Source organism: Tenebrio molitor, chromosome 6 (assembly GCF_963966145.1).
Source record: "Tenebrio molitor chromosome 6, icTenMoli1.1, whole genome shotgun sequence".
Lineage (NCBI taxonomy): Eukaryota > Metazoa > Arthropoda > Insecta > Coleoptera > Tenebrionidae > Tenebrio > Tenebrio molitor.
In genome coordinates this window covers 20241238-20255791 of record NC_091051.1, presented here as the reverse complement: position 1 = coordinate 20255791, position 14554 = coordinate 20241238, and the positions used below count along the sequence as shown (strand labels likewise).

Sequence of the window (14554 nt, the reverse complement as noted above, 5' to 3'; positions counted from 1 at the left end):
CACCGACAAAGGTACTATTGGAAAATTACCTGCAATTTTACCTCTCAATAGGTACCGGTCATAAATTGTTCTGACAAAAGATACCTAAAATCATAACATCCTTTAATCTTTTCTGAATGGAAATTTAACCCTGCTGTGTATTTAAAAATGATGAAGGTGGCTGTAGTTTCACAGATTTTGAGTTAGTTTACGTTCTTGTGATTCAGGCGCTGATTCAAATAGTAAAAGTGATGTGGAATAATCTGAAATTTATACCTCAAATATCAATGATATGGGTGAAGGGTGTCAAAGGGAAGTACAAAATTTTCTATTCTGTCACGATAAAAGTGAACTAGCTATAGAAGTTGTTAACATTTTATCAAATGATGAATCTCAGGTTTTACAAAGAAAAATTAAGAACTTAAAACAAACCTCTATTGAAAAATACGTCAAAAAAATTTAATTACACGGTATAATATGGCAGGTAATGTTTAAAATATTTAGTCTTAATAAAGTAATCATAAAAATAATCGACGTGGTTTATTTATTGTGCACTCTCAATAACGGCCACCTCCTTATAGTGGTCATTTTTCCAATAAGTTTTTGTGCCCGCTATTGAAAGGTTTTACTGTTTTTTTTTTATTTAATCAAAAATATTTTTCTTTCTTGCTCTTCTTTTTCTTAACTTTCTCCATATCACAGATCCAGATTTTTTGGCAGCCTGCATTCAATTCCTAGGTTCTTCTTTGTGATACTCGATCTCATTATTTTTTACACAAAGTTTGTCCACGATATTTTAAAATATCCGTTAATATATCAGCTCCAACCGTTTTTTAAATAATTTTCTTGCAAAAATAATTGATACCGAACACTGTTTATAATTTTGAACAAAAAATACACACAAAGAAAACATACTCGTACATATATTATCCTGTCAAATATTTATCTCGTTTAATAAAGATGTTAATCAAATAAACGCAATAATTTTATGGCTTCATTTAAAAATATGAGTTTCTATGTCATATGGAGTGAGTGAAACAAATAATTTAAGATAATAATACATACAGTGTACCCTACGGATTTTGTTTGTTTACATCTAGTTCACAAACAAATTAATTTTCCATAAACAGTATAAAAACACTTATTTTTATTACCGTTCTGTAATTAAAAATGTAAATTAGTTTTTATCTGTTAATCCTTTACGATTTAAGATAAATCTCACCTTAAATATTTATAAAAAATATTTACTCGACCTGTTACATATATTAGTATTTAAAGGAGACCAAACGACCACAATTTAAGAATTTGCATAAACAACATGGAACTTCCATCAGTTACACTCGCTGTTGTGCTGCTACTGGGCTCAGCCATAGCGGGTAAGTTTATAAATTATCGATCGAAGTCTATTGTGATTGTTTATTAACACTTTACATTAATTTATTGAATATTGTAATAGCACTTTTAAACTGCATTTCAGCAAATATTCAACAATGCAATGACAATGAAGAATTCACCTCTTGTGGTACAGCTTGCCCCCCGACTTGTCAAAATAAGAACCCTCGGGTTTGTACTGATAATTGTATTATTGGTTGCGTTTGCAAGAAAGGTTACATCAGGGAAGGTCCTAACGGACGCTGCGTGCCAGAGTCCTGTGAAAGTAATTGTTGTTCTTTATATTATGATTTTTTTTTATCATTATTTGTATATTTAGATGTTCCAATATGTAGCGAAAATGAAAAATTTTCAACGTGCGCAACGGCGTGTCCTAAAACTTGTAATGAAACTGAGCCAAGAATTTGCCCCCTTGTGTGCATAAAGGGATGCACTTGCAGAGACGGTTTCGTGAGGGAGAAACTCAGTGGACGATGTATTCCCGAAGTCAGTTGTCAAAACAGTAAGTTTTCTGATTTTCTACAAAGATTTTTTGACTAATATTTTGTTGAAATTCTAGCCTGTGGTGAGAACGAAATTTACAAAGAATGCGGTACTCTGTGTCCGGGCACCTGTGCCCAACCGGTGAGAACTTGTGAAAGAAAGTGCCTTAGAGGTTGTTTCTGTAAAGATGGTTACCTTCTGGATGATCAAACTGGAAAATGTATTAAAAGAGACAACTGTCCTACGAATTCTTAGAATGAACTTAATGATTTAAAACAATTTGTGTAAAGAATTTATGTAACAATAAAGAAATAAAGAAAATAACGGAATATACCATTAATGTAGCTTATACAAATTTTACTAAATTCTACAATAAAGTTAGAATAAGTACATAGTAAGAAGTTTTTTAAGGCGTCCTGACACTTCTCTCCACTTTGTTACATAACATGAGCTATAGATGTAGACGAATTTAGAGTGATTAATTATTTTTTCTTTTAGCAATTCAAACCTTGTTATTAATTTGTCTCGAAAAACTGTCAACAGGCAAAATCGCTCGACCTCCAAGCCAACAAGCTTTCAACGAGAAACAGTGTAATAATTGCAATCGATCAAAATTAATCTCAGTTCTTTAAGTTCTTCGTCATTATCATTAATATAAATCGGTTTTAAATGTTTACGGACAATTACTCATTAATTAACCCTAATGCTATTAGATTTACTTTACATTTGTGACTTTGAATTAAAAATGAATCAAAATATTATTATTTATTCTTTACTAACTACATCATTAGCATAAATATTACCTGTTGCGTATTTTTTTTAATTGTGTTATATACAGGCTGTCTCAAAAATGGCGCCCAATCTTTTGAGTTGTTAACATATTTGAAGAGTTGAGTTGAATTTCATTGTGAAATTTTTTTTTCCTTTGGCTAGTTTCCAAGTTATACACAGTTTAAAGTAAGCAAATGTGGGAACATCGCACATCGGTTGGTATGCACAATCAACTAAACCATTCTCTTTTGAAGTCAGTGTTGCCGCTGTTATTTTAGCGTATTTTGGTAGGTCATTACTCCAAAAAGAAGGACTTCTGTGTTGTTCCACTACCCAAAGGGGTCTTGGAAAAATTAAAACAGTAAAGTAATTTATAATTCAACTGTAAAATTTGTTAATAAAGGAAATACATCAAAATCTATTGCTCCGATCAAACTTTGTATTGAGATTTATCTTACCAGACTTCTATTCTTTAAGACTCTTAGGAGATTGGGCGCCATTTTTGAGACACTCTGTATAAATGCATTTGCGTACATGCAAATGTAGGTATAGGCCATGCCAAAACCAAATACCACCACCAAACTGTTGAATAAGTTGGTGAAAACAAAAATGGCAGTTCTGATATTATGCCAAAGCGATCAAATCTAAGTACACAACATTGCCGGTTGATTTTCTGTGTAGAATGCAGCGTTGGCGGTTATTTGGTTTTGGCATGACCTATATGTTGAATTGCATCATTTATTTTTTCATAATTTCCGTATTATTTGTCAATTATTAGTAGGTATAACCCGCGATAATGCGTCTTCATAAATAATTTATAAATGATAAATTGTTTTATCTTCAAGCGGTCTAAAATCGCGCCTTTGTATATCTCCATAGACGGTTAAGGTTTTTTCTGGGCGGAGTAGAAGCACCTACATCAAGTCCTAGGAGTAGAAGTGTCCCACAGGCGGCTCGACCGGGTCAAATGAAGGTCATTTGAACCATTCGTCATGATTTATTTATCAATTACAACTATCAATTACTTGAAATATTTAATAACTATGTATAATAACCAAGGAAGACGAACGGCGGGATAGAAGGATAGAACGGCGCCGCGGGAGTATTAAATCACGGATTACCAACGCCAATTCTCGCAGAATCATAGGAAAAGGACCCTTCCGAAGCTTTTCCGGAAATTGTCATTTTATAACAATTCGTTCAAAACAATTATCGTAATAATCACATTTACGCCTGATTTATTCAAGTTACGCCATACGTTTTTAATGCTTTTGTTTTTCAGAGCCTACTTGACCAGAAATTTTTTAAAACATACGGTATAAACATCTGCCTTGCAAGCGAACCAATGGTTCCTACTAGCGCCACTGCGAGCGCTGGTGTCTCCGAGACCTCTGCTCCCGCTTACCTGCACACAGTCCATTACTACGATGGGTTTCGTTTTTGGGTTATTTGCTCATTAAATCTCGCTATAAGAGTGTAAGAAGAGAGAACACATTCTACCCACCAACAGAATCATACCATGCCCCAAGACTCGTAAATAGTTGTTTATAAATGACAATCCAACTCGAAAATTTTTAACCAATCGAATTGCAGCATTTTTCAAATTTGGACCAATCAAATTGATTTATAGTGAAAAAACACCGAGCAGAGTGAAAAAACAACCAGCTGAGTGAAAAAATAACTAGTGATTTTTCACCGAAAAAATTTATGTCAAAATGAAACGTCAAATTTATTAGGTTAACTCGATAAAAATTTTCTCGGTGGATTGTCAAGTCGAATACAATTCGTGGTCTAATTTTTTCTGCAAAATTTGTCATTTAAGGCATTCGTAGCTTTTGCTTTTGGAAAAGTACACTCGTCTCCTTCGTCGACTCGTGTAATTTTCGTTGCAAAAGCTACTCATGTCTTAAATGACAAATTTTGTCGGAAAAAATTAGACCACTTATTGTATTATATATGAAAAAACCTATTACCCAAACTTTTCAATCAGAAAAACTCAATTTGGAATAATTCACTTTAACACAAATAAATTATTTATTATTAACTACTACACAAAGCAAATTCATCCAATTTTTATAAAACAAGTATAGCAAAATATTCCTCTGTATGTAATTAGTAATTAAATTTACAAAAACATTTTTGTTTCATATTTAGGCATACAATTGACTCTTCTGATAACATAAATGTTTCTTTATGGATAAAAATAGATTAAAACGTCTTAAATATTTACATAGGAAAAAAATAACCTGACCTAACAAACACGATGAATTCAGTACAAAGTATTTAAACAAATGGTTTCAGAACAAAAAACCAGATCACAAAGTCATTTCATAAAATGCAAATTGTTCTAATTAACGTACTTCTTTTGAGTTTTACTTACTGGGATAGTAAGTTACTATCCTAAAATGTTTTTACACTTATACATATTTGTCTTCGTAGCGAACATCCCCCAATGCGACCAAAACGAATATTTTACGAGACGCGCTTCACCCTGTCAAGCCACTTGTCAAAATAATGTTACCCTTCCCTGTATCGAGCTTTGCATTGGTGAATGTGTTTGTCAAGAGGGTTACATTAAAGAAGGCGAGAAGGGATCGATGCGTGTCAAGTTGCTATTAGAATAGCATTTTTATAAAAGAAAACATCAATCTAAATTGATGTTTAGATGTGATGATATGTGGCGAAAATGAGAAATTTGTTACATGAGGAATGTTTTGTCCTCCAACTTGCGTAAACGATAAACCTGAGCCTTGTTCTTTAGTTTGTGTTGCGAGACAAGATAGCTACATTAGAAAAAGCATTGGGGCAGAATGTGTATCTCAGCAACATTGCAAAAACGTAGGAAAATGGAAATTTTAATGAATTTATATTCATTTGACCAATTTATTTTATTTTTTACAGAATGTACATTTATGAGAATAAATACATTGATTTAAATCAGTATTTTATTAAATAGTAACTAGTTTTTCACCAACTTTGCAATGCATTTTATATTCTTAATAGAAATAAATGGAAAATAAAGACATGATAAGCGTATTGATTTTTATAACCACGTGACGTTAATTTATTCCTGGTTGCTATTTTCGTAGGGTACCGGTTTAGAATCCCGGTTAAATTAGCAAACAATGTTTAAATAAATATTTAATTTTAAATTGCGAAACAACTAGCTTTTTAGGTTCTACAGAAAAAGAACAGAATAGCAGATATAAAATGTACTTGTTATCTATCTTATCTATCGTCATAATGACATATTTACAAGAATTTATTTTTAGTCACTTTATTTATGACATTTATTTATCCTATAATGTTTATAATATAAAAATTTTCTGTTGTTTTTCATGTGAGTATTTGTATATGGATTGGAGTACAGAGAATTTACAGTCTTGCTGAATTTTTTAAGACATTGTGTTAGTCAAATTTTCAGTTACCTAATTGTTAGTTATACTTAACTGATGGTTAACTATTACATAAATAGTGGGACGTTTATTCAACCTTTTTATACCATGAGTTGGGTAATTATGCGTTACATTTCAGTTTATAATGTTGGCAAGATATTTTCAACATGACTTGCCCAGTTAATATTGTGGCATGTTTAAAATCTCAGTATTAAAACAAATTAAAAACAATGATTCTTAAGTGGTTTACTTGTACTTTTATGTATTCCATTAGTCTTAATTTTTGTTGTTTTGTGATAGGAGATTGTCATTAAAAGACAAGCACATCTAATTGATTCTTCGAGAGCTCATCAATCAGATGTGCTGTCTCTCATTGGAAATTACTCCTTGTTGATTTGAGGCAACCATTTTTCATTCTTAATTACTAAAATATAAATTTATTGCCTTATTGATCATATTGGGTCGTATCACGGCACCGTTATTAAAGTAAACATAAAACGATATAGATTTTTGCAATTATAACCTACCAGAAAGAGATGAATTCGTCACCATGGTAATTAGAGTCATGATTAAATTTAATAAGGGTATCGTGATACGGCCATCCATTGTTTTTACCACTATTAAGGTTTTTTAATAAAATGCTAATTAATCTTGCTGGACCTGACTTCTTTAAGTTAATCACTAGGTATAATGAATTAAATCACAAAATTTATAAAACAGACTTTATTAGTCAAAAGTACAAAGTAATTTTCAGTCCAAAATTATTATAAATTATGTTATGTTGAATGTATTGTGACACCCCGTTTATTGCGTAACCACAGGCAATATTGTTGTTAATATAAGAGTATTAAGTTAAGAAAGGAATTGAGTGACAACTGGCACTTTTTTAATAATTTGTTGTACTTTTGTCAATATCTACTTAACAAATACTAGAAGTTGTAGATTGCTAATTACAACTTAACCATCACTGGTTAGTTAGTAACTATCACTGGTAAAATCCAAAGAATAAATAACAGTTAATTAACTGTAAGTTTAAGTTTAATGAACCATTAAAAAATCGAGTCAAACAATTTTTTAAACTTCTAAATTTATCGTCAACTGACGATGACTATCTTTTTAACAATTCAATAACAATTGGATAGTTAAAAACTGATTACTTGAAGAAAATAATCTGAATAAAATACATTCTTTTGTGATGACATAAACATCACAAATAAATAAGTAAATGATAATTTTTATTGAATATAAACGTACTACAAAGAATAACTTGAAGAAATTTAAATTAAATATCAAACCTTGATATTTGCTGATATTTGGTCATTTGTTATTGATGTCTTACGAATGAAGGCCACGTACCTGAAACAAAAAATTGTTTCTAAAGAAAATGAACGAAAAATGCAATGACAAACTAATAGAATACCTACTTGGATTCCTGATTTAATTTTTAAAGACCAAAAAACAATGAATGCTTTGAAAAATGTATTTTGGGTTGCACTTTTACCTGGTCAGGCTCGTCCTCTTCCTGAATAACCCTGTATAAAAACATTGGCTTATTTGCATGTGAAAATAGGTAAAATCTAAAGAATATTATATTGTACAAATTTGTTAAGCGACTAAAGAAAAATTATTTAATGCTCTTTGGTTTAATAATTTTAAGATAAACTTCAGATCAACCGATTTTATCTGATGGTTCCTATGTTCTCCAAAATGATTTCAATCCTCGCCAGCGAAGTGAGAAACTAAGGTGTCTTTCGGAAATTCAAGATAGAAAAAAGCAACGAAACCAACAAGCGGTCTTAAACAAGTCCATACAATAGATTCGTTTCCTGTGCTGACAGGAAGGAGGAGAGATGGAAATGAAGAGTTAGATGAACTTGATGGTTTAAAATGAATAAATGCCGAGATTAGGGAAATGGAAACTACCACTGGACGATCAAGATGAATGCAAGAATAATTTACCTTGTGAATGTAAAGCACGTGATCACAAATGTTTGCTGGAAGTACTGAACGTACCTTCGGCTATTTTGGAGGTCAAACCCCGAGTGAATAAAAAAAGCCTTGTTTCCCGTCCCGCGTTCGGTTTTATCATTTTTCGAGCACCCCACTTTCGCAACCCCTACTTGACCAAAGTGACCAAACAGCTCGGTTCTACTTTACTTATTACGCCGATTGCGACACCTTTTCGATACCTCTAGAACTTTTGAAATAACAGTTTCCGTTTACCACCACAATTTTGTTTAATGTTTAAATTTAGACTTTTGTTAGGACCAGACCGAATGTACCTACATAATTTGTTGTTGAATTAGAACTCTAAAAAAGGACACTAAATTATTGACTCTATACAATAATAAATATCACCATCAAGAAACAGACAGAATTAAAAATGAAACAAATTATAGTTATTATTATTAAGGTATCAAGGGTGTTATAAGGTTGATAACGCGCGAGGTCGGCAGAGTGAAACCCGAGAGCCTCCGGCCCGAGGGCAGTACGCCGACCGAGGGCGTATCATTATAACACCCGTGGTGCCTTCAAAACTTAATGTCCGACTAGTTTCGTGTGTTTTTGGATTGACAATGATTTGATTAATTTATACCTATCAGTCAAAATTTGGTCGTAACTAAGCAACAAAGACCTTATAACGCCCTAGAGCCTGTTATTTGAAGATAATGCCCTAGGGGATTATTTCTCTAATAACGTATCAGAAAACTGTATCATTATCGTTCAATAACAACACACTAGGACATTAACATTATTTTGAAACCTAAATTGGGCTATTACGCAAGTGTCATGTCATGCACTTAATTCCGTTGATCTGCGACTTCTAAAAATTGTTCTCCATTGGTTGATTTCCCAAAACTGTTCTAATTAATTCGTAATTTTCATTCTCTCTCTCTCACTCACACCTTTGATTTCTACGACTATCGGGCTTTACCGTTACCCTGTTGTCTGTGTTTTCTACCGACTCCTTTTCTATTTTGCTTTGTTACATTTCTAACTACGAACTACGAACAAACGATTCTGGTTATTTTCTACGATAATTTAATTCATGTATAAAAAATCCCATAAGCCGCGATGCATTTGTCACTTTGACATCGGATAAAGTTAGCCCTAACTTTGCATCTGGATAAAATGTGCTTAAACTTCCATGGCAAACTTTTTCGAACCTGATTATTGTTTGTTGTTATGAAAACGAACCAACATTCTTAAACATTGACACAGCTTGTAATAAATTGACGTGCAAAATGGCGAATTAAATTTTTCATAATTACCTACCTATCATTATTCATTAAATTATCTCATCGAATTACGCTCGAGGTTTTTTTCGTCCAGGATAAAATTTCATTTTTTAAACTCTAATTTGGTTTCTTTTTGGTAAATTGACTCCACAAACCACCCGATAAAAAAACGAGAAACGAGAACTGAAAAAAGTCTCAATATTTTCAGGAGTTTTTGTTGTTTGCTTCAACTTACTTTTATATCTTAATAGATACGTAATACTTTTGTGGAGACTTATTTCATAATTTGTTCTTAGTTTATCTTCTTTTTTTGTAAACAACAAACATAAAACCTTTCATTCGGTTTTGGAAACTAAGATCGTGGTTTCTGGAAAGGAAAGAAAAAATCCGTTTTTGTTCGAGAATATTCCTATACATTGCTTGTTATTGTTTATTAAAAATTATTTAAGTGTTTGCCAATTAAATTTTTATCACGTACTCATATAAGAGATATACATTTTTGGAAATCGGACTGTTTACACAAACTTGAGGAAACATTTAATTTAAAAACCACATCAAAGCGGTTTAAATTGATGTTTTTATATAGAAGTATGGCGCCCATTTTATCTATTTATAATAATTATAATACAATATGGTGAATATAAAAAAGATAAGGAACGGTTATGGAAAAGCAAACGTTTTCTTATTCATTACAGGTGTCCTCGAAATGCATGTCAAAAAAAGGTCGGTAGTTGGTGACGATGAATGGAAGTTAAATACAAATTTTTCTTTCTAGTAAAAGTCTTTTTGTTTTTGAGATTGAAAATTTGCACGAAATTTCCAGTATCTTTTTCCTTTTTTCTCAATTATGTCTTTCAACTCAGTAGCGTACTAGGATAATTTTTTTATTGTTTATAAATTTGGTTACTTGAATTTTGATTTTTCAATTATTTTTTGTATTTTCTTTATATTCGAAAGAAAATTCTCTATAATAAAAACTAATAAAAAAATATACAGTGTAATTTGAAAAAAAAGTTGGCTATCGTCTGTCAAAAAATAGAAGATAAAAACATCAAATCAGATAATGTTGTGTGTTTTTCGAACAACTTCATTTGATGTGACATTTATTCAAATCGGATAAAAAATAAGCAAGATACAATGTCAAAGATTTTTCGTTATTTACCCGGTATACAGTGCATTCACTTTTGTTTTAGACCAGAGTAGGCTATGGAAATTTGGCGAGTTGTATGGTAAGACTGTGGCTGAATGACAATATACATCATGTATAATATTTGAGGTTACACTTTCTTGTCAAAATTCATGACCATGTAGCCAACCATTATCATTTTCCAATTAACTACATAGTTTCGAGGACTCAATAATGTGTGTATTTAGTGGTAAATGTAAATATTGCACAAATTTAAAACTAATTTACCTTAATACTTAATATAATAATGTCAAATTTGACACTGGCAGTTCGAACAATTTTGATTTTGTTATTTTGACATAGCCCCGATACCAACATTTAAAAAAATTTAAATAGCCTACTCTGGTGTAAAACAAAAATGAATGTATTATATCAATACGGTAGAAATAGTTCATCTGATACTGAATGAATTTGGTTTTTAAGAATCCTTGCGAGCTTTCATTAATTGACACAAGGACAAAATATGCCGCTCATGTAATGAATATAATGTTGGGTTTTTCAAATGGTGGAAACGAGAATGAATTTTCTTTATTTTTAATGTTATTTGTATCGAAGATCATTCCGTTTTGTGAAATATTGTGGTTTCTGGTTTCTACTTTTTAAAACTAGTAAAACTATAGTCGTTTTCAACGACATCCGTGCTGTCAGTGTCATTTTTAATATGTTGGCGCAGACTGTACACACAAATTCATAACCAGTATTCAGAGTATAAGCAAATCCTAGTTAAAAAAATGTCAAACAAGAATTTTAGGTTATATGGTAAAAGAAAATTTATATTTCGTGAAACATCAACAACAAACAAGAAATCTATCTTCAACATGGTATAAAACATGATTACACTAGGTAAGTTCTTTGTTTTGTCGGAAATGATAGATAATAATTTGAATTTGTCGATTTGCCGCGGCGTCAAGGTAAATTGCCAAATTGTCATATTGTCATATATGTCATATTGACAGCACGAATGTTATTGAAAACGACTATACCTATATAAAATAAGATTTGAGAATTAATGTTTTTAAATATTTGATATTTGCAATGTTTCACTTTCAAAAAGAAACAAATTTTCCAGATATCAAATTAAGAAATCAGAAGTAGTAAACTTGTTTTACTCTACAAAATATATATTTTTTTTATTATACCTGAATCATAATCCCTATTTTTGACACTAAAATACGTGCGAAAAAGGGCCTTTAAAATACTAAAGCTTTAAAGTCTTATCTAAGCATAACAACAAATTCACCTACATTTTGAACAATGATAAATACACATTTATAGGTACACAATTTATAACAAATATACATGGCAACGAAACAACAACAATTGACCATTTCTATATTAACGATTAATGACAGATTACTTCGGAAAAGATATTTCAATTTACTTTTTTTGTTATAATTTTCAGACTGTAGTGCAGGTATTATAAAAAATTGCGTATGATACACGTTTATAAGGGCCTTTAAAGCACTTGCGACGTTAAACTCGTCGTGCGTCCTTTAAAGGCTTCCTAATAAACTTGTATCATAATATACTATTTTTTAATTTTAGGTCTTCACATCTTAAGTTCAACACCAAATAATATGCTAAGATTGAGAGATAGTAGATAGTAGATAGTAGATAGTAGATAGTAGTAGATAGTAGATTTATGATCATAAATCGATGTAAAATGGAGGCGTTATTTTTTGTTTGATGTTTAAGTATAGTTTCTTTTGTTCAAACTAAAAAATGGATTCTTCAAAATTTCGTCAAATTATTATTCGAGAGACAGAGAGATCGAGGTAAATTAATAATTTTTTGCGTGTTTTGTAAGTAATATTACAAAAGTGTAAGTTTATTGTATTCATTTCATTTCAGAATTGTACTTCCAGATTTTTCTAAATTAGTATTTTGATTATTTTGGGATGAGTAAACAGATTATCATATACCACTCGAAAGGTTAATGATAACAAAGCCTACGATGGAACAAACCTCGGAATAAACAAAAATCTTAAAAACTAGTGCATCGAGATATCTCAAACAAGCGTAGATGATCTGACTAATATTTTGATTATTATCATCACAATGTGTTTGGAGAATTTCTTTATAACATTATTTCAAACTAAAAAAATTGTTACTGAAATTCAGGTGAATTAATATTATACAAAATGTTTACATTTCTTTTTAAATTCATCAAGTCATTGTATGAATTTCGATTCTCTAAAATTTAAAAAAAATATTTTATTTACAAATTTTTGGCAACTTTAATCTTGATAACAATTTTTAGATACATTATTTCGAAACCAAAATTGTTTTTTGGAGTCAAGTACCTACCACCAATAAACATGTTTTCGAATTTACACTAATTATGCTATCTCAGGTAGGTATTTAAGTAGTGCACTGGAATCACAGAACAGCCAGAGTCAACTCAGACTTGGAATAGAACCAAATACCAATAAATCAAAATGTTTCCCGTTATCACTACCGGACTGCTTCTTCTTGGACTTGCTGCTGCCCGTAAGTTAATTTACAATAAAATTTAATTTGCCTGACTTTGAATTTCTAGGCGACATCCCTATTTGTACTTCAAACGAGGTATATGAGGAGTGTGGCACTTTATGCCCAGAGACTTGCAATGACAAAGGCGTCCCTAAAATATGTCCTGACGTTTGTGTTGAAGGGTGCTTCTGCAAAGAAGGTTTTGTAAGGAAAAGTGAAAATGGACAATGTGTACCGGTAGCAGCGTGTGAAAGTAAGTAGATCTATAAAACATTTCTTCTGGATTCATCATCACTTTTGTGCAGATGTCCCGAAGTGTACGGAAAATGAGGAATTTACAGAATGTGGCTCATTGTGTCCACTAACATGTGACAACAATGTACCACGACTTTGCCCCGAAGTCTGTTTGGAAACATGCGTGTGTAAGAAAGGATATGTCAGGAGTACTTTGGGTGGTCCATGTGTACCACAGGACAGTTGCTATCAAGGTAAAAATTCTTTTACAGCTTGTTTTCTCTACAGCTTAATTCTATTGTAGTAATTTGTAAAGCAAACGAAATATATAAAACGTGTGGTAGTCCTTGTCCTGGTACTTGCTCTCAACCCACGAGAGTTTGTGAAAGAAGATGCGTCGCTGGTTGTTTCTGCCAAGACGGATATGTACTTGATGACAAAACGCATGAGTGCATTCTTGCTGACAGTTGTCCTGTGGTCTAGTTGAAATTGGTTTCGTCAGTCCAATTTTTGTTTACTCGCTTTTATTTTTAATCACAATAATGGTGCTACTATTGTTAATATTTTTTTTTATAGATATGATGCTTTTAATAAATTTTAAATGAAAAATCGTGCAATTTATTCTCCTTATTTTGACCCCATTTAGTTAAACATTTTAACCATTTAATTCCATCCCACGCAAATCATTATTAGATTATTGTTATGCTTTAATTATCCTAAAATGGGGGAACGTAATTTAGAGAACGATGTGAATGGGAACTAATTCAAAATAGTTAAATTACTTCGTAAGTAAAACATCGTATCAAAACTGTGAAAGTTAAATCTTGACTGAGGAACCGAAATTTGTCGGATTAAGTAAATAAGGTTTTACGAAACATTATGCATACATAATAATATTCTGGCACGAAATTAATACGTCTTGAATAATTTTGCAAATATCTGTTATTACGGTTGTTTGTAAAGCCCTCTCTTCGGTGCTACGTTATGCAAACAAGATTTACATTTAGGTTAGAAGTCGTTCACTCGGAACTTATTCGTTTTAATTCGCTAATGGTTTTTTTTGCGAATTCATGGGCAAATCAATAGTGAAGTGAACGTATTCATCAAGTGAAATGTAATTTAAACAAGTGAATTTAACAGTGGTCCTTTATAATGAATTTTGCGATAAATATGTATTTTAAAAAAACAAAATTTGGTCTGTTGTTTATTTTGTGAATACGACAAAAATGAAATTTTATAATTAGTATTCAAATTATAATTAGCGAAATGTGTTTAATTCCAAATAAAAAAATATACATATATTTTTTATTTTGTTTACTGCTGGAAACCTTTCAAGTTTCAAATTAGATATAAAAAGAATTCAAGTACTTATTTATAGCTTATACGCTTGTTTAACAAGAATT

General features: G+C 31.3%; 2 protein-coding genes across 3 annotated transcripts in view; one reads left to right on the top strand and one right to left on the bottom strand.

Moving 5' to 3' along the window:
* LOC138133438 (neuroglobin-like) overlaps positions 1 to 14554 on the bottom strand; it is a 145169-nt gene that overhangs the window by 42287 nt on the left and 88328 nt on the right. The gene's annotated exons all lie outside the window — the stretch shown is intronic.
* LOC138133061 (tenascin-like) lies at positions 1197 to 13707 on the top strand. The gene is made up of 7 exons (XM_069050854.1): positions 1197 to 1355; positions 1457 to 1636; positions 1691 to 1873; positions 1931 to 2104; positions 12985 to 13170; positions 13223 to 13405; positions 13456 to 13707. Exons 1-7 carry the CDS (start codon positions 1298 to 1300, stop codon positions 13632 to 13634), a joined length of 1143 nt encoding a protein of 380 aa, XP_068906955.1. The 5' UTR covers positions 1197 to 1297; the 3' UTR covers positions 13635 to 13707.

Coding starts and splice junctions, on each gene's coding strand:
- LOC138133061 (XM_069050854.1), top strand. CDS start 1,298: ATGGAACTTCCATCAGTTACACTCGCTGTTGTGCTGCTACTGGGCTCA. Junction 1,637..1,690: donor CGTGCCAGAGTCCTGTGAAA/GTAATTGTTGTT, acceptor TTGTATATTTAG/ATGTTCCAATATGTAGCGAA. Junction 13,171..13,222: donor ACCGGTAGCAGCGTGTGAAA/GTAAGTAGATCT, acceptor ACTTTTGTGCAG/ATGTCCCGAAGTGTACGGAA.